General features: G+C 57.4%; 1 protein-coding gene across 1 annotated transcript in view; it reads left to right on the forward strand.

The window, feature by feature from the left end:
* The window catches only part of ABLIM3 (actin binding LIM protein family member 3), a gene marked incomplete at its 5' end in the record, with an annotated part of 35431 nt that overhangs the window by 4222 nt on the left and 7245 nt on the right, over positions 1-23964 (forward strand). The window contains 15 exons of the mRNA XM_084295406.1: positions 4468-4525; positions 5607-5717; positions 9056-9239; positions 12552-12622; positions 13098-13200; positions 13441-13540; positions 13945-14082; positions 15143-15326; positions 15535-15647; positions 17350-17476; positions 17896-17989; positions 21350-21437; positions 22066-22124; positions 22452-22523; positions 23457-23612. Coding sequence (XP_084151532.1) covers positions 4468-4525; positions 5607-5717; positions 9056-9239; positions 12552-12622; positions 13098-13200; positions 13441-13540; positions 13945-14082; positions 15143-15326; positions 15535-15647; positions 17350-17476; positions 17896-17989; positions 21350-21437; positions 22066-22124; positions 22452-22523; positions 23457-23612 — 1658 coding nt within the window. The remainder of the gene's footprint in view (positions 1-4467; positions 4526-5606; positions 5718-9055; positions 9240-12551; positions 12623-13097; positions 13201-13440; positions 13541-13944; positions 14083-15142; positions 15327-15534; positions 15648-17349; positions 17477-17895; positions 17990-21349; positions 21438-22065; positions 22125-22451; positions 22524-23456; positions 23613-23964) is intronic.

A 23964-nucleotide genomic window follows, 5' to 3' on the forward strand; every position in this document is an offset into this window, starting at 1 on the left:
TCTGGCTGCAATGCTGTTTCCTATGTTGACCTTGGGCTAGGGGTCCAGGTGAGCCACAGGCTGTTCGAGGAAGCAGCATTGTTTGGAGCCCTGCTCCTTTCGCAACCAGCCATGGAATTGGCCTGTCCTCGTGGGGCTGGCACTGGGCATTGCTCCAAAAGGGTCTGCTTAGTCTTGGCAGCATGGCCCTGAAACACCTCACATCAGGGCTCAGGCCGAATAACCTGGCCATGTACCCAGGCACCCACCCACATGTTGCCTTACAAGTGTCCCCAGGTCAGGTTCCTGCCCTGCCACAGGGCATGTGAAGGGCTCTCCCAGCCTCCAGGATGCTGCCTCCCTGTGCCAGGCTGGGATGCCCCACAGCATGCATGGGGCTGCCAGAGGGAAATGGCCTATGGGCTGATGGGCACCATCTCAGTGACACAGCTCAGTGTGTGCCCTGGGTTGCTTCCTTGAAGGTCATCCTAAGGTGAGCAGCCAAAAGGTAGCTCTCCTCCTCCTCCTCTCCACAGCCCCAGTGCTTTCCCACCCCATTGCTCCCTCCTGCCCCAGCCTTCTCTCCAGGGTTGTAGGCTTGTCTCCTTCCTTTTCTTTTCTTTTTTTTTTTTTTTTTTTTCCTTTTCCTCCCTTTTTCTTTCTCTCCTCTCCCACCAGCTTTGTTCACCCTGGCTGTGTACTGGAGTTGCCATGGTGACTGCCAGAGCATCTCTGCATCCTGCAGCAGGTCCTGTGCCAGGCCCTGGGGGTGGCAGGGCCCACTCCTGCCCCTAAGGGGGACCAGCCACCACATCCTCCTGGGGGTGGGGGTCTCAGGAGATATCCCTGTGACACACCCTGGTGCTTGGGGGGAGGATGGGTCAGCATGTAGGGTGGTCCTTGCCCACCCGGGATGGGGCTGTGCAGTACCTTGTGCTGGGAGAGGTGCTGGCAAGGCTGCTGTGTGGTGTGGCATCATTAGCCTCTCGCTGCTGAAGCTGTTAATCTTCAATAATTGTTGCTAATGAGTGAGCATTACTTACGGAGAACAGAGGAGCCTGCTACAGCATGGGCTGTCCCTTTAATGGGCACCTCTGTGCCCCAGCAGAGGGGCAGAAAGCTGTGCAAGTACCAGGCTGAGCCCCGTTAACTCTTATAGGACGTGCACCTTTGTTTTAAGGAAGAAGCTTTCTTTTTCCCACCCTGGGAGCTGTGATATTTCTCCTGTTGATATTATGTCACCGTGCAAGTACCTGCAGGGACTTCACCTTGCCTTGGTCAGGCTCAGGACCCTGGGGTGCAAATGTCCCCAGGACTTTGGGCAAAGTGGTGCCTGGATCCCAGATACTTTTTTGAGGCACAGTGTACATGGAGGACCAACACTGGCAGCAGGGACTTAGCTGAGTCCCCAGCTGGGGAAGGTGCCTCTTTGTGAGCCATGTTCTGGTGTTGGAGGACATGAGCAGAGCAGTGGCCTGTGGTCTCTGGTGCTGCTTGGCAGACAACAAGATATCCTTTCAGTATTTGTCAAAGCTTTTGTGCCCCTTTCATGAGATAATTAGGGTGACATGTTATTAGCAGATTACTGGGGGAAATAATATATTTACTGAGGATTTATTCTAGAATCATTAATCTTGTGTATAGTTGCTAAGTCCCCATAAATAATCTGGTTTTGATAATCAATTGCTATTGCAGCCTCCCTTACAAATCTCAATTAAATGAACATTTAATTCACATAAAGTTGCTAGATTTACTTGTATGTTTCTGTCCTGCTGTTTGCCTCAGGCAGCTGTGTGTTAGCTCCAGTCTGTTATCAGACAGTCCCACACCAGGATGTGGCTTGCCAAGGTGGAGCAGTGGTAGCAGCAGCGAGGCTCCTCTCCTGGGGTCCTATGAGGAGAGCCCAGCACATCCCAGATTACTTCTAGCTCAAACAAAAGTGGCCTACAAACAGCAATGCACAGAGCCCTTCCCCTGTCCTTTTTGTGCTTTGTGTTGGGTTTGAGGGGAGCAGGAGCAGCCCAAAGAGATCTTTCACCCAGAGCAACCCAAGGTGCGTGGCTGTGGGTGAGCTCAGCCCCAGTCTGCAGGTGCCAAAACCCCTGCAGAGGCTTTTGGCAGCCCTGGTTTGAGCTCCAGGGTGATGGCAGAGCTGGGCATGCAGCTCCCATAGCTCTGTGACACCTTTTTGCTTGCTCGTGATGAGGCTTGGCTGGAAACTCAGGTCTGGGTGGGCTCTGCAGGATCCTGAGCGCCCTCAGGCCAGTGGCGGGAGCTTCTTGAGCCTTGGTGTGGGTGGGTCAAAGGGGAATGAAGTGGGGCTGTTGTAGGTGTGAGGCAGTTGGCCCTGGCTAGCAGGATGTGTCACTGACAGCTTCCTCTGGAGCTGCAGGGAGATTCCAGCCTTGAATCGGGCTCCTGTGCTTGTCAGGGCCATGGTGACGTATTTTATCCTCTTGCAGTGTTGCACACCCAGAGAGGGAAAAGGACTGGCTTTGTTCTGGCGGAGCCCAGAGATGCTGGTGTCCTTCCTGCCAGGGAACACATGGATGGGCCAGGTGGGAGTGTGGCAAACTTCCTGCTGTGGTTAGGGACATGGGGTTTTGTCCCTCACCTGTGCCCCCATGGCACTGCCCTGTAGCTGCAGGAGCTGGTGGTCCCTGGAGTGCAGCCCGCCCACCCCTGCCAGGGCACCAGGAGGGACAGCTTGAGCTGTGATGATCTCAGTGACAGGGACTGTGCTAGGGGAGCTGTAAAAGAAATGAAGCTGTTGAATTGCTGGGAAGACATCAGCTAAGATCTCCTCCTGAGCCTGGCTGGAGACCGGCCTGCTAATTGTGGTGGTAGGGGAAATATACAAACATACAGATGGCAAACATACAGAAACTGCTGTCTCTTAATATCGAAAGCTCTATTTCCGACTGACTGCAATTGACTCGTGGCAGAAAATAAACGCTAACAGCTTTGAGGGAGAGCAGCACACATCACCAGCCTGCTCAGGAGCACCTTAAGCCCTTGCAAAGCCCCAAGGGGGATTTGTCTCTCCCTGAGCAACAGGGTGGCCAGCCCAAAGTCACTGCTCAAAGGACCATCACCTCTAGGGTATAATTCCTTGATTTTTTTTTTTTTAATTTATTTATTTTTGTAGTTGTAAAGGGGCTATGCCTATAGCTTCTAAAAGATGCTCTGTGCCATGGGACTTTACTCTGACCCTAGACACTGAGGATGGAATGGGTGAGATGGACATCAGGCAGCAGGAGGCAGCTCAGTCAGCCCATGGGACCATGAGCCTGATGCTGTTCTTCAACCCACAGTGTCTGCAGTGCCTAAAATCCCTTGGTGGCCATGTGGCTGACATTGGCATGGTGCTGCCCCCCACTGTGCTCCTGGCTCCACCACCCCCTGCATAGCCAGGTGTCTCCCTTGCGCCCCGCAGAGGGGTGCAATTTTTTTCTGGCCAATTAAAGGCTCCATTTGCTGCCTTCAACAGAATTAGAGTGGAAATTACAATAGATTAAAGGAGGTGGTAAGCACCCTCTGTGCTGCTTGTGTCATCTGTGAGGACCCCACTGGGGCCAGCTGGGTTGGGGCTATGCTCATCCCTTGTCCTTTGCATATTTTTTGTAAGGTGGTCCGTATTAAGTGGCTACAGGTGTGGTTTCTCTTCAGATGCCATGGTTTGGAGGCAGTTTTATGGCCTGACAGGGATGTGGCTGTGCCCTTCACACTGCAGCTGTGAGCTGTGCTGCACCCCTCCCAGCTGTTTTCTGGGGTGTAAGAGAGACTGGAGGAATTTGGAGCCTGCTGGGGAAGCTCCCAATCTGTTTTGCTGCCAGCCCTGAGCTGAAATTCATCCCCTGGAATGGGACTGGTTGCATGGCGGCTGGTCTTGAACCTACAGCCTCCAAGCACGCACTGATGGTAGTAAGGTTGCCCTGTAACGTACACCCCTTCACTGTGTCCTATTTTTGTGGGGTCTGTCCCCTCTGTGATGCCAGGGCTTGCTTGGCCAGCTGTCACCCCCAGTCCAAATTCCCACTTCATTGCATTAATATCTATGCGGTGTCTCTGGCTAGAGATTTGATTTCAAGTTCCCTCCCCAGAGCAGAAGGAGTTAAAAATAGCAAATCCCCCACCCTTCATTCTCTGGCTATGATGTAGCCTCACAGTTTGGAATTACAATGCCAGTGTGAATATAGTCTAAAATAAAACAAATGAGCATGCTGCACTCACTCTGTAGAATAAAAGAACAAGTTCTAGTCTCGAGCAATGCCATGGAGGAGCCTCTGTCTGCTAACCTGTGCCTGCAGAAAGCAAGAATTCAGCTTTCTTGCAATGCCTGTGTTGGCTAGATGAAGGATGCTACGCAAAGAGTGATTAGTGGGGTGACAGAGGCAGCATCCAGCCCACTGGGGAACCAACTGATTGCAGGAGGAGCTGGGAAGGAATTAGCTTAGTGCATTATGGTTTGATGCTGTCTTCCTCTAGCATCGCATACAAACAGCCTCGCCAAGGTGTGGCTGGATGCTAGAAGTGAATTATCTGGGTAAAACCGTGCTGGATGTGGCTGCCCTGAGGTCCATATAAAGGGCAGGGCGTGAGCAGTGGGCACCAGCCCTGGGCAGCTGCCTGCCTCTATCTCCCCTAATGGGGCTCTTGCTCTGAGCTGGTCTAGAAAATCCTAAATGCCCACATTTTTCCCCTCTCAGACACTGCCCTAGATTAAAAATGCTGGCTCCTGGCTTGCTTTGTAATATTTAAAATACAGCATCCTTTATTTTTTTTAATGTATGCACCATATGTTTTGAAAACTGCAACAAAATCCACAGGGCTTGTGGGTGGAGGTTAAAGGGAAAAAAACATTTCCATACGGGAAGCTGCAAATACGAAACACAGCAGCAAACAGAAAATCCCTCAGTGCATCAGCCAGAAATAAGCTCCTTTCTGTCCTGGCTGCCTCGGACACACTCATGTGCGTGTGAGGAACTGGCCTGAACTTTTCCATTGTGTTAGCTCTTTGCTCCAATGCCCTGGCACTGGCTCCTCAGCCCCCTCCAAAGCCTGGTGTTTGATGCCACTGTGTCAGAGAGCATCTTCTTTGCTCTTTCCCTTCTTCAGTGCTATTTGTCTTTTTTGTTTGTTTGTTTGTTTGGCTGGGCCTAATCCCTCAGGATGGGCTGCTGCATCCCTCAGCTTTGACGGCAACGGGGAGCATACCCCATGGCTCACTGTGCTCTCTCCCAGGATCACACGTAGACTCAATTTAACAAGAAATTCAGGTGAAGCAAAAAATGACGAGCTAATAGGTTTCATCTCTTGGCCAGAGCCACAAGTTCTTCTTCACCATGCACATCTGGCACCCCTTGAGCTGAGGACCCAAAGGCATCTGCTTGCAGGGACACCCCAAACCTTCCTGGCCCAGTAAGAGCAGAAAATAGCAGTGTGTGGGCTGGGTTCACTCCCCAGCCCAGGCGCTCTCCTCTCCTCCTGTTCTCTAGCTGCCAGGAGCTGCCTGCAGTCATTTCACTGCCTGCAGCTCACCCACTTGTCATGCCTCATGAATAAAATCCGGGGGAGGAGATGGGCTCTGGCCAATGGGTGACTGCTGGCGGGCTGCTTCCCTCCAGGGCCACCCTGCAGGTCCCCAGCCATGGTCAGTCACCCCTGCAGGCAGGAGAGGGGCTGGGTGCCAAGGAGAGTGGTGCAGAAGGGGATGGTGGGACCCCTGTGGCTGCCAGGTACCCAAAACTTGTACTGGAGTGGCCCTGAGGGGGATGACACCAGTTGGCCACATTGGAGGAAGGGATGTGGGACAAACTCCCTGAGAGTCAGAGTCAGCCCCTTGCTGGTTCCCAGCCTGCAGTGATGCCTCATCATGGGTGCCCCTGTGTTCTGGCTCTGCAGCATCCCCTTGCAATGGAGGTTCAGGGCTGGGGCTGTGTCATCCTGTGAGGCATGGGGCTCTTGTGGCACAGGGGTGGCAGGGTGGAGGGAGGGTGCTACCAAGGACCTAGCTGCACATTGTGTCCTCTGGAGAACGTGGTCTCAGGTACTCCTCCTGCACCCACTGAGAGCATCCTCTGTGACTGTCCCGCTGGATTTGTGCTCAACCAGGTCTCCATCCCAGGGTAGTCCTCAGCTCAGTTTGGGGCTCGGGCAGAGCTCAAGCCCAGCACACCGTGGATATGTGATGTATCAGCATGCTGGACATACTCACCTACCTCATGCCCCCACGCTCATACGCAGTTTGTTTGTATCTATAGCAGCCTGGGTAAGATTTTTAAGCTGTACCAGATGTAAGGATGAAATTCCATCTTCAGCCTCCCAGTGGGGATCCCTCCTTGCCTGCCTCAAGTAAACCTTTCCACCGCCCAAACCACTGATCTCAGGGAGCACCACACGTCTGCTAGGAGCTGGTGGGATCAGCATCCAACAAGAATTTACAGCTGCTGGCCAGGGCTGGAAAACAGCAGCGGGGTGAGGGCTGCAGGTCTCTGGGGTGCTGCGAGGTCTCTGGACCTGTGGCCAGGGACTCTCGGCAGCTCCCAGCTGGCTCCTGCCCCCCTGCATGCCCCTGGGCTTCATGCCCATTGATTATTGCTCCGTCAGACCTCCCAAAGCATGGCTGACCCCTCTGATTCAAGAGGTGATCCCTCAAGAGAAACCTGATCTGGCTTTCTGGGCCAGGATCCAGCATTTTTACAGCCTCCTGGGTTAAGAGGTAATGTGTGCGTGCCAGTGGTGTCTGCTTGGGGCATCAGAGCCCCTGCAGCCCCAGCTGGGGCTCTGCTCTCACCTCCTGCCTGAGCAAGAAGAGCTCCGGGCAGCATGCGGGGCACTGGGAGCTGCACAGTGCTACAGGGTATCTGAATCAAGCCCTTCTCTGCCTTGCACGTCTCATAAAGGCTTTTTTTTGTCTTCAGCTGACCCTTCTCTAGCGAATCCTGCTCACAGGTGCTGGGCAGGGATGTTTTGCTTGGGCTGCTGCTGCACAAGGATAAGCCCCCGGCGCATCTCTCCCTTTGCAGGCTTGCCCTGCCCTCCCATTTCTCCTCCCACCAGCTCCTGCAGTTTTCTTCTGGTGTGCTGAACATGCACATCATGTCTGAGGCTTGGCCTGATGTTCTCTGATTTCTGGTTCACCCTAGAGGCTTTTGCTGCTAGGCCGTTTTGCTGAAACAGAGCAGATCAGGTGACTGCCCGAGAGTGCATGCAGCCAGCCTCCAGCACCCACACTTGGGGTGACTGGGCCTTGTGTGGGGACCTCAGGGTGGCTGTTGGGAAGCAGGGTCCTGAGGACCTCTGAGCTGGTCCCCACCTCTCCCTTGTTAGCATCCTGCATCTGATGCCTATGCCAGCCGCAGGCATCGCCCTGCAGTGCTGACGGGGTGAGTTGCATCGGAGCCATGAGATGGGGACATATCCCGCATGCTTGGGGAAGCATCCTGCTTTCTAGCACTGCCAGTCACTGTGGAGCATCCTTGCCCAGGGATGGGGCAGAGCGGGCAGCTCCCAGCTGTCCTGCAGCAGCCACCCTGGGGCAGGACCCAGTGCCACCCCACTGCCCCCCTGGGATCGCCATGCTGTCCCCTCCTGTTCGGTGCAGCTCCCAGCTGCAGGCTCACCATGGCTCTTGCCCTGCAGCCAAGCATTCCAGCCATTATTAATTAAAATGCAGTCTATCTTCTGTCTCCCTCTCCCCAAGCCACCAAGAACTGCTAAAATATTCTCAGGGCTAATGGGGAGGGGAATTAAGTAGTTACTGTGCAATTCAAGCTGTGCCTTTTGGAGATTTATTGCTGCTCCTGGAGCCCGTGATTCCCTCTTGGGTTCTATGTAGCCAGAGCCATGCTCAGCAGAAATTTCCTTCCTGCCTGCCTGAGACAGTGGGCATGCCATGCAAGGGGCTCAGGCAACTGCAGTGTGGCCAGCCTGCTGCGGTGCCTGGGTGCTCGGAGCTGGGGGATCTCTTCTCTGTGAGCCGCTGGAGGTGAACTTCTCATCTCTGCCCACGTGCTGGCTGTCCGTGCTGGGCCCCCACGGGACAGGCATGATACTTGTTTTAGGATGAGAAGCAGTGTGCTGCTGGTGGAAAGCAGTTCCTGCTGCAGGCTGCCGTGGGGAGCAGAGGCAGGAGGGTACTGCTCACACCCAGTGTGGGGTCACAGGCTGCTGGCAGGGCCGGGGGCTCTGCTGGAAGCATCTGCATGGTGTCTGCAAACTCATGAGCACCCAGAGTCCTGGCCGCAATTGCAGCTCAAGGAGCTCTTGTTGCCATGACGAGCTGTACAAGCATTAGCTGGGAAGAAAAGCCCCTGGCAGCGCTCGGTGGAGATGGGAGAAAGGCAGCCAGCGTGGCGGCACATGGCCCTCATGCAAGCCACACATCGCTGTGGGTTCCGGTGTGGGTCCTGGAGGGGCTGGGGGTGCTGTGTGCACGGCAGGGTGCTGTGCTCATCCTCCTCCCACAGCCCTGTGCAGCACAAGGATCTCTTTTCCTGGACAATGGCTTTGGCGTCAGTGGTGCCCTGGGTGTGCCTGTGTCGCGGTGACCTGCGGTGGCAGCGCTGTGCTGCCAGCACAGCCCCATTCCCTGTGCTCCCGGGGTCATTTCAGGGATGTCGGGGCACGCGGCTGTCCTCAGCAGCACCCAGCAGGCCGGGGAGGAGCTGCCAGGCTCAGGAAGCTTCTGAGCACTTCACAAGGCTTCTCACCCCACACAGCCCATGTCCTCATGGACACGGGGCTGTGCCGGGGCAGGGCCTGACCCCACAGTGAGGAGGTGCATCCCACACAGCCCCAGCCCCAACAGGCTCTCTGGGCTTCCCTGGCCCTGTCGGGGGAAATGCACATCCTGCAGTCAGGGGCAGCTGCCGGCAGCGGGGGGGGGGGGGACACAATCACCGGCTTCCTTCATGCTTGTGCTTAGAGAATAATTTCCATGAACGCAGCCAGGAATGAACTCAGCCGCACATTCTCTATTCATTGCTCCCTTTCTTTTTTCCTATTTCCCTCTAACCTCTTTCATTTTCTCCATTCTGCTTCCCTTTTTCCCCTTCTCCTTTGGCTCCCCCAGTGACCTCCCTCCTTTCATTTCGGAGCAGTACCAATGTCCTGCTGCTGGCAGCCGCCTGCCCTCGCCTGCACCGTCCCCTGCTGCGCTGCTGTCCTGGCACCCACGTCCTGTTTTTGTCCTGTGTCCCACTGAAGGAGGTGACATAGAGTGGGAGTGGCAGCAGCAGGGGGACAGCGTGAGGCAGGTGGGAGCAGTAATGGGTTATGATCTGATTAGGGAAGCCTGAGGCAAGATGGGGAGCAGCAGCAGGCTGAGGGCTGTTGCCATAAGCCACAGATGGCTATGAGAGCAGAGGTGCGTGGCCTCGCTGGGTTCCCAATCCTGCCTGCTCCGTGATTCCCTAACGGGGCTCTTTTATCACTTTTTGGGGACCCTTCGGTGCTGCTCCCAGCTCAGTGGTGCCACCACAACCCGCACCTGCAGCTCTGCTTGTGGTGCCAGCAATTAATGCAGTGCAAACACTGGAAGCGGCAGCAAAATGTGGAGCAGCCGGAGCCACCCCAGGCTCACGGTGCCCTGCAACAGATCCATGGCACCTGCACTCAGCCTTTGTCAGCAACACCCAGCTTAAAAAATTGACGTTAACCTTAGGTAAGGGATTATGGAATGCTTCTGGGTTTTACACAGGGGAAAGACTAGAATGAAAATAGTTTAATGAAGGGGAGATATTTTCTCACTAAATTCTCACAAGGGGAGAATTTTCTCACTGCTCCAAAAGACTTTTATGTGTGGAAGCATGACAGAGAGCAATGGCCAGCAACCTGAGCACAAAGATGGCCACACGGCTGTCTCTGCAGCTCTCGGCTAAGCCACCGCTCGGAGCCCCCCAGTTATTTGGGGTATTTTGTCACATCTTTCAGCTGGGCTACCTGTGCATGGCATAGCTGGGCTGCACATGCCTGTGTTGTGCCCTTTACCAGGCTGTCTGTGGACACAGCCCTGGTGCCTCCCCCACTGCTGCATCCTTGGCAGGGATGAGGCAGGAAGCGGCTGCAGGGCTGGGAGCCGGACAGTTCCCAAGTGCCAAGGTCAGAGACACTGCAGGGGCACAGCAGCCACGGCTCTCCCCACAGCACTGGCACCAGCTGGCCCCAAGCTTGCCCATCTCTTCCTCCCCCTGGCCACAGCCAAGCTCCTCCTTGCCTTTGGCCTCTGCAGGACAAGCCCTCAGCCCTGCAGCTGATGAGAACACCACGTCCCGCAGCTCTGGGGCTCCCACCCTTCCTCCCCACCACCCTCGGGGCGCAGCAAGGTTCCAGCACGAGGGGAAATCCTGCCCCTTGCCTCCCGCGGGGCTCCCATGCACTGCTCTCCTGGTGCACCTGTGGGACAAGCCCAGGGGCTCTGGGGCTCCTGTCTCCCCCCCATCCCTCAGCAGGGTCTCCTTCATGCCCTTCCCACCCAAAATTACACACCATGTCCCAGTGCTTCAACCCAGCCTCTCCCTCAGCATCCAGCCCTTCCAGCAGAATTCCTTTCCAGCCACTCATTGCCCCTCTTCGGCTTCGACGCCTCCGGCCCGGTGCACTGCTGGGGCTGGGCTTCCTCTTCCTGAGCCTCCCTGGCCCCCACTGTGCTCCCAGCCTCTGACCCATCCTCTGCTTTGCCTCCCTGCAATGGCACCATCCTGCCCGAGGGACATGGGGCTGCCACCGCCTGGTGTCACGGAGCAGGGACCTGAGGGTTGCTGACGGCCTGGAGTGTCTCCTGGGCTGGTTGCGGCCCCACTTCCCATGCCCTCTCTGGGGACAAAGCTCCTCGGTGTACTCCTTGGTGCAGTTTTGGGTGCTGTTTGGGGACACTGTCTCTCCCACACAGATTTTGAGCTCATTTGCTTGTGTATGGCTGCCACTGTGTGTCCCTGAAGTGGTGCAGGGCACCGATCCCTGACCGGAGGTGCCACCTTAATCCAGATCAGTGGAGGATCTGCCGCGTACCCACGTGGCCCCACACCGTATCTCACTGCCCAGCTATCCTGGGGTTGTGCCCAGCGAGGGCCAGGGGGAACTGGAGACAGCCCTGGGGGGATCCAGCCCTGGGCAGCTTTCTGCACCCTGCTGGGGGTTGCAAATGCATTGATCACTGGGTGAAGCCCAGTTAAAATCTTGCCCTGTGAGCACAACAGGAGCAAAACAGGGGCAGATTAAGGCATTCCTTGGGTAGCTCCCACCCCTTCGCCTGCTGTATCTCAGCCCGCGAGGCCACTAATGCTACTTACATTATTACTGGATTATTTGGGTGTAATGAGCTTTGCCCCGCTCAGCTGTCCCCCCTGTGCAGGGGTGCTGTGCTGCGTAATACTTCCTGCGTGGGGCCACGAGGCGGGCAGCTGGCTGCTGGAAAACAAGCAGAGCCCCAGCAAAACAATGCGTTAATGTTCCTGGCAAAAATTCCATCACGAGGCTGAGCCTAATCACAAACCAGGGAGCTTGGGTCTTAGCACTGAACAAAGCCAGCAGGATGGCGGCGGTGCCCTAAGCTGGCTCCTGTCCCCGTGGATGCCAGTAGAGTGACTCCATGGGTGTCATCCCTGCCAGCACGGTGACAGCCACGGGCACCTCTCCATCACCTCTCCCATCCCCAGCTCCTTTCCCTCTTCTCCCTTCAGGCCCGCCAGCACCAGGGCTTGGCCATATGGACACACAAACACTTCCCCTAGAGACCAGAAGTCCCAAATAAGTGATGTTGATGCTTTTTTTGACATTTTTTTCCTCTTTATTATTATTAATGTTTATTTAAGTGCTGATGTAATTTGCAGCCTTTCAGCACCACTGCTCCCCACCTCCTGCTGTTCTGGCTGAGCTGTGTGCATTGCCATGGCTGCATCCCAGGGCTTGACTCCTGCTTCACTCCCTGCCAGGGTGTGAGCATGGGGTGCATGCGATGAAAAGTGTCAGTGCTGTGGCTCTGCTCTGCTGGACACCCTTCCAGCAGGGATGTCCCCTGACTGCAGGAGACCCATCCCCGGGTGCTCCTGTTGGGACCAGCCCAGGGTTCCCCCTGCTGCTGCAACATTCATGGGCTCACAGCTGCTACAGCAGGTCTTGGACCCCTCTTCCCAGGGTTTGTGCATCCCTGCAGGAGCGTGGGTGGAGGCACTGCTGCTTTTATGGGTGCCCTCCATTCTGCTTGGGACCCCAAGGTGATCTGAAATCCCAGCAGCTCTCAGGAGCTCGTGCCATGGCTGGAGCCTGAGCTTTGCAGAGGGGCAGGGGGATTCTCATAGAGCATCTCAGCTTTCCTCGCAGCGCTCAGCCTAGCTTCCCAAGGCAGCACAGAAGCAGCAGGCTCCAGTCCTTGTCCCTTCACAGCCCCAGGGCACAGAGCAGAGTCAGGGGGACCAGCACGTTGTCACCCTGTTGTGTCCCCATGGGTGGTAGCAGCAAGCAGCCCCACATGTCCTAGAGCATGTCCACGGGTGCTTGACCCGTGAGATGGGCTTTTACCATGAGATGGTCTCTAATCTCACTTTGACTTTTCTTTCTTTGCTTTTTAGGCCAATAATGGGCTGTTTCTGTTCCCTGACACCCGATCTGTCCCTCAGAGAATGCAGAGCCTCTCCGATGAGTGAGCTCCTCTGTCCTGTGCCCCGTCCTCCCTGCTCCACAGGGTGCTGGCGTGCCAGCTTTCAGCCTGCTGCGTCTCCTGTTCCTGGGTACGCAGTTTAGCTCTGGGTCAGAAAGTCTCCAGTCCTTTGAAATCTTTGCCCTTCAGTGGCCAGGTTGCCCAAATTGCAAGTCTGTCTCTGAAACCACGCAGCAAACAAGGCCTTGCTTCTCGGTCTGTGCCAGCCACAATTAGCATGGCGATTAGCACAGCCCGGAGCTCCTGTGAGCAGCGTGCAGGTGGAGCAGGGGCTGCTCCTCGCAGTGTTTGCGGTGCGTGTCTGGGGTGTGCTGAGTCAGCAGAAAGACCTCTGCTCCGCGCTGTTCCTCCCATGGGGTAGGGGTGAGGCTGCAGTGCATCCATCCACCACAGTGGTCTTCAGAGCTGCCGGAAGAGGGTCAAGGAGTGGGGTGAGCACCCAGACGGCTTTCCCTAGAACTCCGGTGTCCCCGTGTGCCCGTCCTGCTGAGCATGGAGGCTGCATGCGTCCCAGTGCCGCTGCAGAAGGAGCGGTGGGGCTGCTGCTGCTGGCCAAGGAGGTGAGACCTGCCCAGGCCAAGGCTCTCAGCTGCTGCCATCCTTGGCAGCTCCTTGAAAAACGACTTCTCCGTCGAGTTCCCAAACAAACAAGTGGAAGCTCCACAAGCTTGTTGTTCCTTCCCAATGCTGCTGCCAAATGAGCAGGTCAACAGCAAGGCAGGGCTGGTGGAGCCAAGCCAAGCAGGGCAGTCGGGGTGGCCAGTCCCTGCGTGCTCCTTCTACACCTGCTTTGCGGACAGGAGAGTATCAGGGAGCTGTGCACGGCTTTGGGGGTGATGGCACAGGTGATGCAGTTGTGTAGGGGCAGCAAGCAGGACCGGGTGCTTGCACTGTGTTCTGGTGAGGGGCTGACTCTCGGGGTGTTGCTCTCCTTGCCCTGCACCCCCAGGCACCTGTATGTTTGAAGGAAACCTCCCAGAGCATCCCCAGGAGAGGACCTGGACCCCTTCTGCATGTGCACCCTGAAAGGGACCTGCAAGAAGCAGCATTGGGATGCAGGCCTGTGAGCCACATGTGGGTGGCTGCAGTTCTGTGGGGACAGGGAATCCCAGACCTGGGCAGGGATGTGCACTCAGGTCAGGGCCACCAGGGACCAGCATGGTTTTGTCTGCTTTTTAGCTTCAGCATTGCCTAATGTCTGCCTGAAACAGGGCTGTCGGTGCCATGACGCCCAGCCAGGCTGCGTCCCAAATGCTAACAGACCCCTTCCATCTCGTTTTTCCCTCCCTCCTTCCTGCCAGCAGTTCCCTACCAGCAAAGCCCCTACACCCCTGGGAGCAGCTCCTCCGTCATCCAGTGCTACCGCTGCGGGGACACCTGCAAGGGCGAGGTGGTACGCGTGCAGAACAACCACTTCCACATCCGCTGCTTCACCTGCCAAGGTAGGACAGGGCAGGGCACAATGGCACTGGGCTGCCAATGTCCCTTGAAGGATGCCAAAGCCACCAGGTACAGGGGTGCCAGAGACCTGGGTGCTGTCACTCCCTCGGAGCTGCACACGTGGCTGGGGGCTGCTGTGTCCTTCAGTGCCATAAGGTGTCTGCGAGGAGCAAAGGCTGCTCCCCCCCAACAAGGTGCTCAGGCAGCCACTGGCTTCAAAGGGGACGGAGCTGGCTGGAGATCTTGGCAGAGCTTGCTGCCTGCTTTCCAGTGAAAGGGAATAAATAATGAGAGGAAATCCTCCTGTCTCACCTTCCCTCTCAGTTCTTACCCATGCCACCTCAGGCTCGCTGCCACCAGCTTCCACGTCAGCCTCAAGGCTCATCCCCACCACATCCACAGGAGTCTGGCACAGCCAGGGCAGCCTGTGAAGATGCACTCTGGGCCCCACAGCCAGCCAGGCATGATCCTGCCTCGAGTTTTCTTGCCCTGGGTAAAGCAGGGAACTGGGCTGTGCTGGCAGGTGCTCAGTTGGCCACCCCGCTGCACCCCATCACCTTGTAGGAGAGGTGATGGGCATTGTGCATAGGCCCCTGGAGCCTGTCTCTGTGCTGTTCCTGAGGTGCCTTACAGGGCTGGATGCTCTTGAGGTCTCCCTGTAGATGCAGGAGGGGAATGACACTGAGGACCAGGGCTTGCCATGTCTCTGTGCATCACTCTAGGCTGTACACCACCCACGGTTCCTGCTGCAGGGAAGGAAGGGGCTGGATGCCTCCCCAGCGGCCCCATCCTGCACCCTGCTGCAGCCCAACACTGACATCTTGTGGTGCTGGGGGAGGTCCCAGTGGGCCTGGTGGGCAGGGAAACCAAACCCTCTGAGATGCCTGCAGACACCTGTGTCTTTGGGATGCCCTGAGAGCCCTTCTGGGGCAGCAGCAGGGAAAAGATTCACCTCAACCTGCCCAATAGGGCTGGGAAAACCCAATCGAGGCCCCAGGCCTGAGCCTGAGGGGGTGCAGCCGCCCTCTGCCTCCCTGACGGGTGTGTGTCCTCCCCCTGCAGTGTGTGGCTGTGACCTGGCCCAGTCAGGCTTCTTCTTTAAGAACCAGGAGTACATCTGCACCCATGACTACCAGCAGCTCTACGGCACCCGCTGCGACAGCTGCGGGGACTTCATCACTGGAGAGGTCATCTCGGCGCTGGGCAGGACCTACCACCCCACGTGCTTTGTCTGCAGCACCTGCAGGTGAGCCCCCGCTGGCACCAGGGGACAGAGAGGGTGCAGAGGTGGGTGCACCTCAGCAGGCACCTGGTTTTCTTGGTGGAAATCCTTGGGAGGTTATGGGGTGGTCCAAGCTGGAGAGCTGCCTCAGTGCCCAGCTCACTGCCTGCCCTCACCTGCAGCCGTGGACCGAGCACATGGCTCCAATGTCTCCCCTTCTCCTTGGCCACAGGAAGCCGTTCCCCATTGGAGACAAGGTCACGTTCAGCGGGAAGGACTGTGTCTGCCAGAACTGCTCCCACTCGCTCATCAGCACCAAACCCATCAAGATCCATGGACCCAGCCGTAAGTTACGCAGGTGTTATGCGACACCTGCGAGGAGAGACCACAGGAGCTCCTGCAGGCCCTTCTCCTTGGGGCTAGCAGGGCTGTTCATGCTTCCCCTGAAATCCTTTTTCTAAGCCCATCCCCTGGGTCTCCCCCATGCTTACAGCTGTGCCTTTTTCCCCAGGCTGGTGCTGGGCAGAGCTGCCCATGCCAGTGCTCAAGGAGGTGATGGGAAGGGTTTGGGAGCTGGCATGTAGTCCTGCACAAGTGCTCGCAGGTTTTGAAGGAGGAGTAGGGCAGTCCTGGCCTCCACCCAGGGCTACAGGTCACCGCTGGTTTCAGTCACTCCCTTGGCCTGTTTGTGACCTGGGTGGGTGCTGCCACCCTGTCCCTGTGCCAGAGACTAAACAGGCTGCCCGAGGGCTGCCATTGGTCACTGCCTCCACCAACTTAGGAACATTTCTCAGGCTCATTGCCTGTGCTGATGATCCCAACCTAAATCACAGCAAGAGCAATGTTTTGGGTGGGTTTGGCCAGGTGTCACCATGAGCTTGCCTGATTTGGGGATGTGGCTGGGGCTCACAGACAGGTCTTCCCTGTCCTCATTGCCACCCCGAGCCAAGTGGGCGAGCTGCCTGGGGCATGCTGTGGCCAGCCCACAGCACCTGCAGCCTCCCGTAGGGCAGCAGGAAGGGGAAGGGCTGCCATGGGCTCTGCCTAACGCTGGCTTCCTCCCTTCCAGCTCCTCCCGAGTGTGCACAGCAAGGTTACCCGAGGGCACCTTGGGTAATGCTAGGTGCCATGCTTGGTGCCATGCTAGATAAAGCATGACTGGCATGCTTTATCTAGCAGCAGCAGCCAGGCACATGGTGCCATCCTGGCTTCCCTCCTGCTGTGTTTCCTCTGGTGGCCCTAGCACTGCCACCCTGCAGGGGTGGCACTTGAGGCTGCTGGAGCCCAGCTGGTGCCCTCAGTGGAGAGGACCTCCCCGGAGGAATGATGCTGTGCCTCTCCCTGCAGCCCCAGCACTGGGAGCAACTTAAGAACTAGGCGAGCAGCACTTGCGTGTGAGAAGGGCTGGATCCTGACTCAGCCAAGCTGATGCAACTGCTTTTTTTTCTTTTGGCCAGGGCCTTGGAAGGTCAAAAATCCCCCCAGCTTTGCTCAGTGGGCAAGGGCTGGGTGCAGAGCTGCTGGAGGCTGGGCTGAGTGGGAAGCCCTGCCTGCTTGCGTGGTGCTGCTGCGCCTCCGCAGCGCTGCAGGAAGGAGGACAGCAGGGAGGGGGTTAAGGAGAAACGCCGTCCAGCCATTGAACCTGCTGCACAGGGAAGAAGAGGATGAGGAGCCAAGGTCAGGGGTCCGAGGTCCATGTGCTTCCTGCTCCCAGCCTTGGCAGGAGCCGAGGGAAGCGGGGAAGGAAGGGAGTCTCATAAATACTGTGGCAGGGCCGGACGCGGCTTCTGGAGAGCACAGCCCTTCCTCTGCTCCGCTCACTGCCAGGGGCTTCCCACTGCCCCTGCCCCTCGGGGAGCCCCCAGGGACAGGTCACCAGGGAGCCCTGGCTCTGTGCCATGCTGATCCCAGCTCCGGCAGGCGGCTTTCCTCCTGGCTTCCTGTGGGAATGGGCAGGAGGGTGGCATCTTCCCACCAGTGGAAAAGAAAGGATCCCCACGGGGCAGCGGTGTTTTCATGCGTCCCCCTTCTTCTCGCCCACCCCCAGACTGCGCAGGCTGCAAGGAGGAGATCAAGCAAGGCCAGTCCCTCCTGGCACTGGAGAAGCAGTGGCACGTCAGCTGCTTCAAGTGCCAAACATGTGGAATCATCCTCACCGGGGAGTACATCAGCAAGTGAGTGCCACTGGCTGGGCTTGGTGGGGCCATCCCCTGCTGCTGGAGCTGCAGTGCTGGGAGATTGGGCACCTGGCCATGGGGAGGGGGTGGTTTGGTGTCCGAGCTGCTTTTCAGTAGAGGCATCAAAGGCAAAACAGCATAAGGCAGTGCTGAATTTGTCCTTGAATACACAGGGAGCAGGAGCTGGGGAAAGGTAGTAATACAAATCCAGGCAGGAGGTGGATGGAGAAGCCGAGGGCTGGTGCCCGAGGTGCCCTCTCCTGCCAGGATCGGGCTCCACAGGCAGGCAGAAAACAAGTGCCCCATGGTAGGTGGCTCTCAGGGGTACTGTTTGGGCTGGGGGGATTTTGGCAATGCTGCAGGTGGTGCCCAGCCCAGCTCGCCTGCCTCAACTCGCTCTCCTCCCTCTCCTGAAGGGATGGAGTCCCATACTGCGAGTCTGACTACCATGCCCAGTTCGGCATCAAGTGCGAGACCTGTGACCGGTACATCAGCGGCAGGGTCCTGGAGGTGAGTCTCGAGGCCATAGCCACTTGTCCTGCCCTGTAATGGGGGCTGTGTGCATCCTACCCATCACCCTTGTCACAGCATCCCTCCCTCGAGGCCGTGGCTGTCCCTGCAGCAGGGGTGTGGGCACGTTTTGAGCGCCTTGTCTGGAGGGTGGCAGTGGGAGGAGAAGGAGCCAGGGCTAGAGGAGGAGCAGCACCATGCTGCACACCGTTGGAGAGGTGGCTCAGGTCCCCGAGCCCCTGAAGCACCCCCAGTGGTGACTGGCCATGCTGAGACGTGCCCAGAGCCCCGGCTGTGGGGACACCAGCCCTAACCAGCTGCCGCCATGCCCAGCTCCAGAGCATAATAAGCCTGCTGAGTGCATCCCTGCGAGCAGCCTGACAGTTGCCTTGGAAACACATCCAGCACAGCTGTGCGGGGGACTGCAGCATCCTGTCTGCATGCAGCCTCCCCATGCACTCCCCAGGGCTGCCACCAGAGCAGGGCCCCTGCCCTGGGACAGATATGGAGGAGGTTATGCTTTTGCTCAGCATCCTGGCCAGCAGGAGCTGCTCCAGCATGCAGGGATCCAACGGGTGCAGGTGGTCATGGTGCAGGTTTGGGGCGATTGTAGAGCTGTACGGTCAGGAGCAGCCAGGTGGGTGGAGATTGTAGTTTTAGGGGGGAAAGAAAGACCGTTTGGGGCTGGTCCTTCCTGCAGTCCTGCTCCTGGGGATGGGGGTTCAAACACGCTTGCTTTGTGTTTCTATCCCCAACATCTGCAGGGGGAAGAAGGCTGGAGTGCGATCTGGTCTAAGCGTAATCTAAAAGGTCAGGAGGTGGGAGGCAGAGAGAAAGATGTCAGAACAAAACACACTGTGGTTTTCAGACCTGCTGGTCCTGCTGTGGTGGCACAGAGAGGCAGCAAAGTCACTCCTGAGCCCTTCCCCTCTGCAGTGGGGTGGGAGGGAACTGCTCCCCAAGCAGCACTGGTGCCAGCTTCTCTGCCACCCCAGCCAGCAGCAATAGGAAGCAGTATCCCAAAATTAGAGGTACCATGGCTCTGCAGCAAGCCAGGCACAGATTCTATGGGCTGCAGCAGCAGCAGTTGTGTAGCCAGCAGCTGGAGGAGGGGGCTGGAGCCTGCTGGAGCTGCCCCAGGGCTCCTCCAGCCTGGCACACCTACAGGCAGCACTCACCCTCTGGCCCCTGCTGGTTGGCAGGCCTGAGAGCACTGCACCTGCCCAGAGACCTCTCCTGAAGCTGGAGCCAGGACCCACCAGCATCTTCCTCCTCACCCTCCCTCGGGGAGCTGCCCCTGCCTGGGAAGGCTTTCTGCTGACTTTGTGCTTCGTGCTGGCTGCTGCGAGCATGAGCTCAGCACTGCAGCAGCTGCTGCGGAGCAGCTGCCCAGCACAGGGCTGCTTGCTTAGTAAACCTCCAAGAGGAGCATGGTGAAGCCAGAGGCTCCCTCAGCTTGAGCCTCAGCTCCCCTGGGGCAGTCTGGTCCCTGACAGCACCCGGCCAGGACTGGAGCATCCTCAACCACCCGCTGCATCCCAGCCACCTGCCAGCAGTGCTGAGGGGCAGGAAGCAGGAGCAGGACAGTGTGCGGGATGTTCTGCCCCTCCAGCATGGGGTTTAGGGACAGATAAGAGGAGTGAAAGGGAGCTGGGAACCCAGGCTCTTGGCACTCTCCATCTCTAGGATGCTCACTGCACTGCTCTTAGGGTTTTCCTTGCCTGGTGCAGCCACATCCGCTTAGGATAAGCATGCGATGTTCCTGCCCCTACATATGCGATGGGGCAGACGGCCAGCTCTGCCTGTGCTGGGCCGTGGGGAGACAGATGCTGGCTGGATCCCAGGGGATGCCCCGAGCAGCCACAACCTCACAGCAGCACCAGGGAGCGCTCCTTGTGTGCGGCGCTCTGCCAGGCTGGAAGTAATGTGCTGTGGCACTGGGGTCCCTGCAGGCAGTGGCGAGGTGTCAGGAGAGGTGCCACCTCCTCGCAGGCATTGTCACCGAGCTGAGAGCAGCACAGCGCTGGGGTCCCGGTGGCCGTGCCGGGCAGCCCAGGGAGCTTGCACTGCTCCTGGCCCTGCTCAGCGTCTTCCTGAGCACTCCCCGTGAAACCAGAGCTTTAATCGTCTTCCCTGGTGGGGCACAGGATGGAAAGGGCACCTTTACATAATTGTAGGCCCTAACAAGCCTTCCCATGCTATCTGCCAGCCTGGGGGCTTTCAAAGGGGCTGGAGCTGCACGGCCAGGCATGAATGATTAATGAGGCTATGAGGGACTCCAAGTGGTAACAAATGGGTCCTGCCACCCATAGCCTCTGCCAGCCTTTATGAGTTGTAATATTAAGCAGTATAAAGCAAGCAGGGCTTGCACACAGTTTTGGAGAGGAGCGGTGGGTGCTGGGGACATGGGGTGTCTGTTTGCACGATGGGGAGCAGCCGGCCCCACTGCGTTCCTGCAGCGCTTCCCTCCCAGCCTGGTCCAACCCAAAGCAGCAGCACTTTTCCCATATACGAAAAGGCGTTTGTGTTATTTTTTCCCTTAGTGTCAGCACACTGAGCCACAGGGGGACACCAAGAGGGTCTGAGAGCACCGAGCTCACCTTGCTGCAACACATCCCTTACCAGGGGCCCATGTCTGCAGCCACTGGGAAATGTGGGGCTGGGACTGCAGGCGTGCTAGCCCATGGTGTTTTAGGAGCTGGGGTTTATCTGGGTTGTTTTCAGTCTCTTTTCCACGTGTTTATATCTGTCTCTGGTCAGCACAGCCCCATGTGATGGTGGGTCCTTTTTAGCATAGACCAGAGGGGAAAAGCCCCTGGCTGCCATCCACACCCTGCGGGGATTGGTTCCCTGCTGATTTTGTGGGCAATCACCACTTTCCTGGTGGCTGCTCTCACTAATCTTCACAGCAGATTTTCATATTGATCCTTCCCATTTCCAACTGTTTCCAGCCACCTCTATCATCACCATTCCCTCTGTCAGCCAGAGCCTCATCTTCCCTCTGGCACCCTGAATTATCCTCCACTCTCTCTTGGGTTATTGCAGGAGTAAAACGTCCTTTGGGGCTGTGCTCCGACTCCTCCTAGCCCCAAGCTGGTTCCTTCCTCCCAGCTCCAGAGCCCAGAAAATGAGCCTATATCTGAAATGCTAGGTGTGGAGGCAAGCTACCAATAAAACCCCTGGTTGCTGTGAAAGAGCAGGGGAAGCAGCCCAGCTCCGGCTCAGCTTTGGGACCCCCCGGCTCTGCTAGCCTCTGGTTTTGGGCTTCCAATCCAGCCCTAAGCCTGCCAGATTGGGGCTGTTTCTGGATGAACGGCTTCCACCGCATCCTGCCTTGCTCAGGGCCCTTTCTCCTTGCAGGCAGGAGGGAAGCACTACCACCCTGCCTGTGCCAGGTGTGTGCGCTGCCACCAGATGTTCACGGAAGGCGAGGAGATGTACCTCACAGGTAGGAACCCCGCTGTGCTGGCAAGGGATGTTCCCTGGTCCAGGGGAGGTGGCCCGGGACCCCATCCCATCCACTCCGTCTGCCTCTTGCCCAGGTTACGCCAAGAGCAGCACCGCAGGGGTGAGGTTGTCGCCCAGCCTGGCCACTGGCTTGGTGTCAGAGCAGCTCGTCCCTGCCCTCAGCCACCTTAAGGTCTGGCTCCTGTGCAGGGTTTGGTTCCTCTCCATAACCTGTGCTTACCCATCATCCCAAATCACTGATTGCCACATGGGTGGTGAAGGGACTGTTGTGCACAGCGAGAGCCAGGGTGGGGGTCTCAGGAAAACCCCCATTGTGGGCAGCAGGGACAGCATGCTCAGGTGTCCCCCTGGGGCACAGCCACCCCCAGAAGCTGTCCCTGCAGTGTGCAGGACTTGCACACCTCGAGCACCAGTGCAGCTCGTGCACCAACGCATTTCTTGCTCAGTGCAGTTGGGGGGAGCACAGACACATCCCCCTGGGGGACAGCAGGCTCTGGGACAGTGTTGCAGATGACAGGGCTTAGGGAACGCAGGGACAAGACAGGACAATCTCTAACTGGGGGTGCAGGCTGTGCACGGAGCTCAAACACTTTCCCTTTGCACTTCAGGCTCTGAAGTGTGGCACCCCATCTGCAAGCAGGCAGCCCGAGCAGAGAAGAAGCTGAAGGTAGGTGGCAAGGTGAGGGGTCTCTCCCAGAGGTGGCACATCCCAGGTGATGCCACCCTCGAGTCCTGGTTCCTGCTGCAGTAGTGTCCCAGCCCAGCGTGGTTCCTGAGCCTGTGCGAGCCCCGTCCCCACTGTCAGAGGGACAGTGTTGGGTACAGCAGCCCCTCTCCTGCCCCACATCCCCTGAAAAGGTCATGGGTAGTGGGTGGGGGATGCCCCTGCAGGAAGACTCAGCCCCAGCACGAGCACTGTTCGCTGCCCCCACTGCCCTGCCCGGGCTGGGCTCTGCCTGGGCTCTCACCTGCCCTCACTCATCTGTCCCCACAGCACAGAAGGACATCAGAAACCTCCATCTCACCCCCTGGGTCCAGCATCGGCTCCCCTAACAGAGTCATCTGCGTAAGTACAGCTCTGCTCTCAGCCCCACAGGGCAGCACTGTGACCATGGATTTGGGGTGACTCAGGGAGGGGGAGACAGTTCCACAGCAGCATGGAGGAGTTGTGTCCCCTTGCCCCATTGGCACAGAGTGGAGCACTCAGAAGGACGCTGTCCCACTGTCCCCTCATCCCAGCTCCTCTGCCCCATCCCGCTGCTGCCTCTTGGCTGCCTCTGCTCACCTCTCGCCCCTGCTGTGGTGGTGCTGGGGCTCTGCACGCTTGTGCCAGCTCTGCACTGTGTGCTCCAGCCTCCCCTTCCCTCTTCTTCTCTCCCTTTCCATCTGTCGTGGTTTAACCCGGCCGGCAGCTAAACACCACACAGCCGTTCGCTCACCCTCCCCCCTTCCCTCTCTGGGATGGGGGAGAGAAACGGGAAAGCGAGGCCTGTGGGTTGAGGTAAAGACAGTTTATTAAGACAGGAAAATAATAATAACAATAATAATAATAACAATAATGATGATAATAGTACTACTACTAATAATGTGTACAAACAAGTGATGCACAATGCAATTGCTCACCACCCACTGACCAATGCCCAGCCTAACCCCGAGCAGTCCAGCCCCCCCACCCTGGCCACTCAGCCCTATCTTTTGTTCAGCATAACCCCAGATGGGATGGAATACCCCTTTGGCTAGTTTGGGTCAGCTGTCCTGGGTCTGTCCCCACCCAGCTCCTGCTGCACCCCCAGCCTGCCTGCTGGCAGGACAGAGTGAGGAGCTGAAAAATCCTTGTCTTGGTGTAAGCACTGCTCTGCAACAACTAAAACATCAGCATGTTATCAGCACTCTTCTCATCCTAATCCAAAACATAGCACCCTACCAGCTACTAGGAGGAAAATTAACTCTGTCCTAACTGAAACCAGGACGCTGTCTCTCTGTCTCTCCCTCTCCCTAGGCTAAAGTGGATAATGAGATCCTTAATTACAAAGACCTGGCAGCTCTTCCCAAGATAAAAGCCATCTATGAAGTGCAGCGTCCTGACCTCATTTCATACGAGCCCTATCACAGATACACGTCGGATGAGACACTGGAGAGATATAGCTATGGGGAGGTACTGAGATCCCAGACATGCCCAGAGCCAGACCCTGGTCTGGGGACATGGTGTGGGGCTTCACCCGAGTCTCCAGGAGCCCTGCGGAGAGGCAGGACAAGGGGGGACCTGTCCCCAGGGGAGCAGAGATCACCCTCAGTGAGGTGGTAGGGAACTCTCTATGGCAGTCACGAGCAGGAGGGCATGGTGTGGGCTCGCATCCTGCCAGGGTGCAGGGACAGACTGCCAAAAGGGCAATGAGTCTGTTCTCACTGTGACATGGGGAAAACGAGCCACTGTGTGGCCCTGCTGTCACCGCTCCCATTACTCACGCACTGTCTCTGTCTCTCCTCTCTACCTCCCGCTGCCTCCA

This window comes from Netta rufina (genome assembly GCF_964035555.1).
Source record: "Netta rufina genome assembly, chromosome: 14".
NCBI lineage: Eukaryota > Metazoa > Chordata > Aves > Anseriformes > Anatidae > Netta > Netta rufina.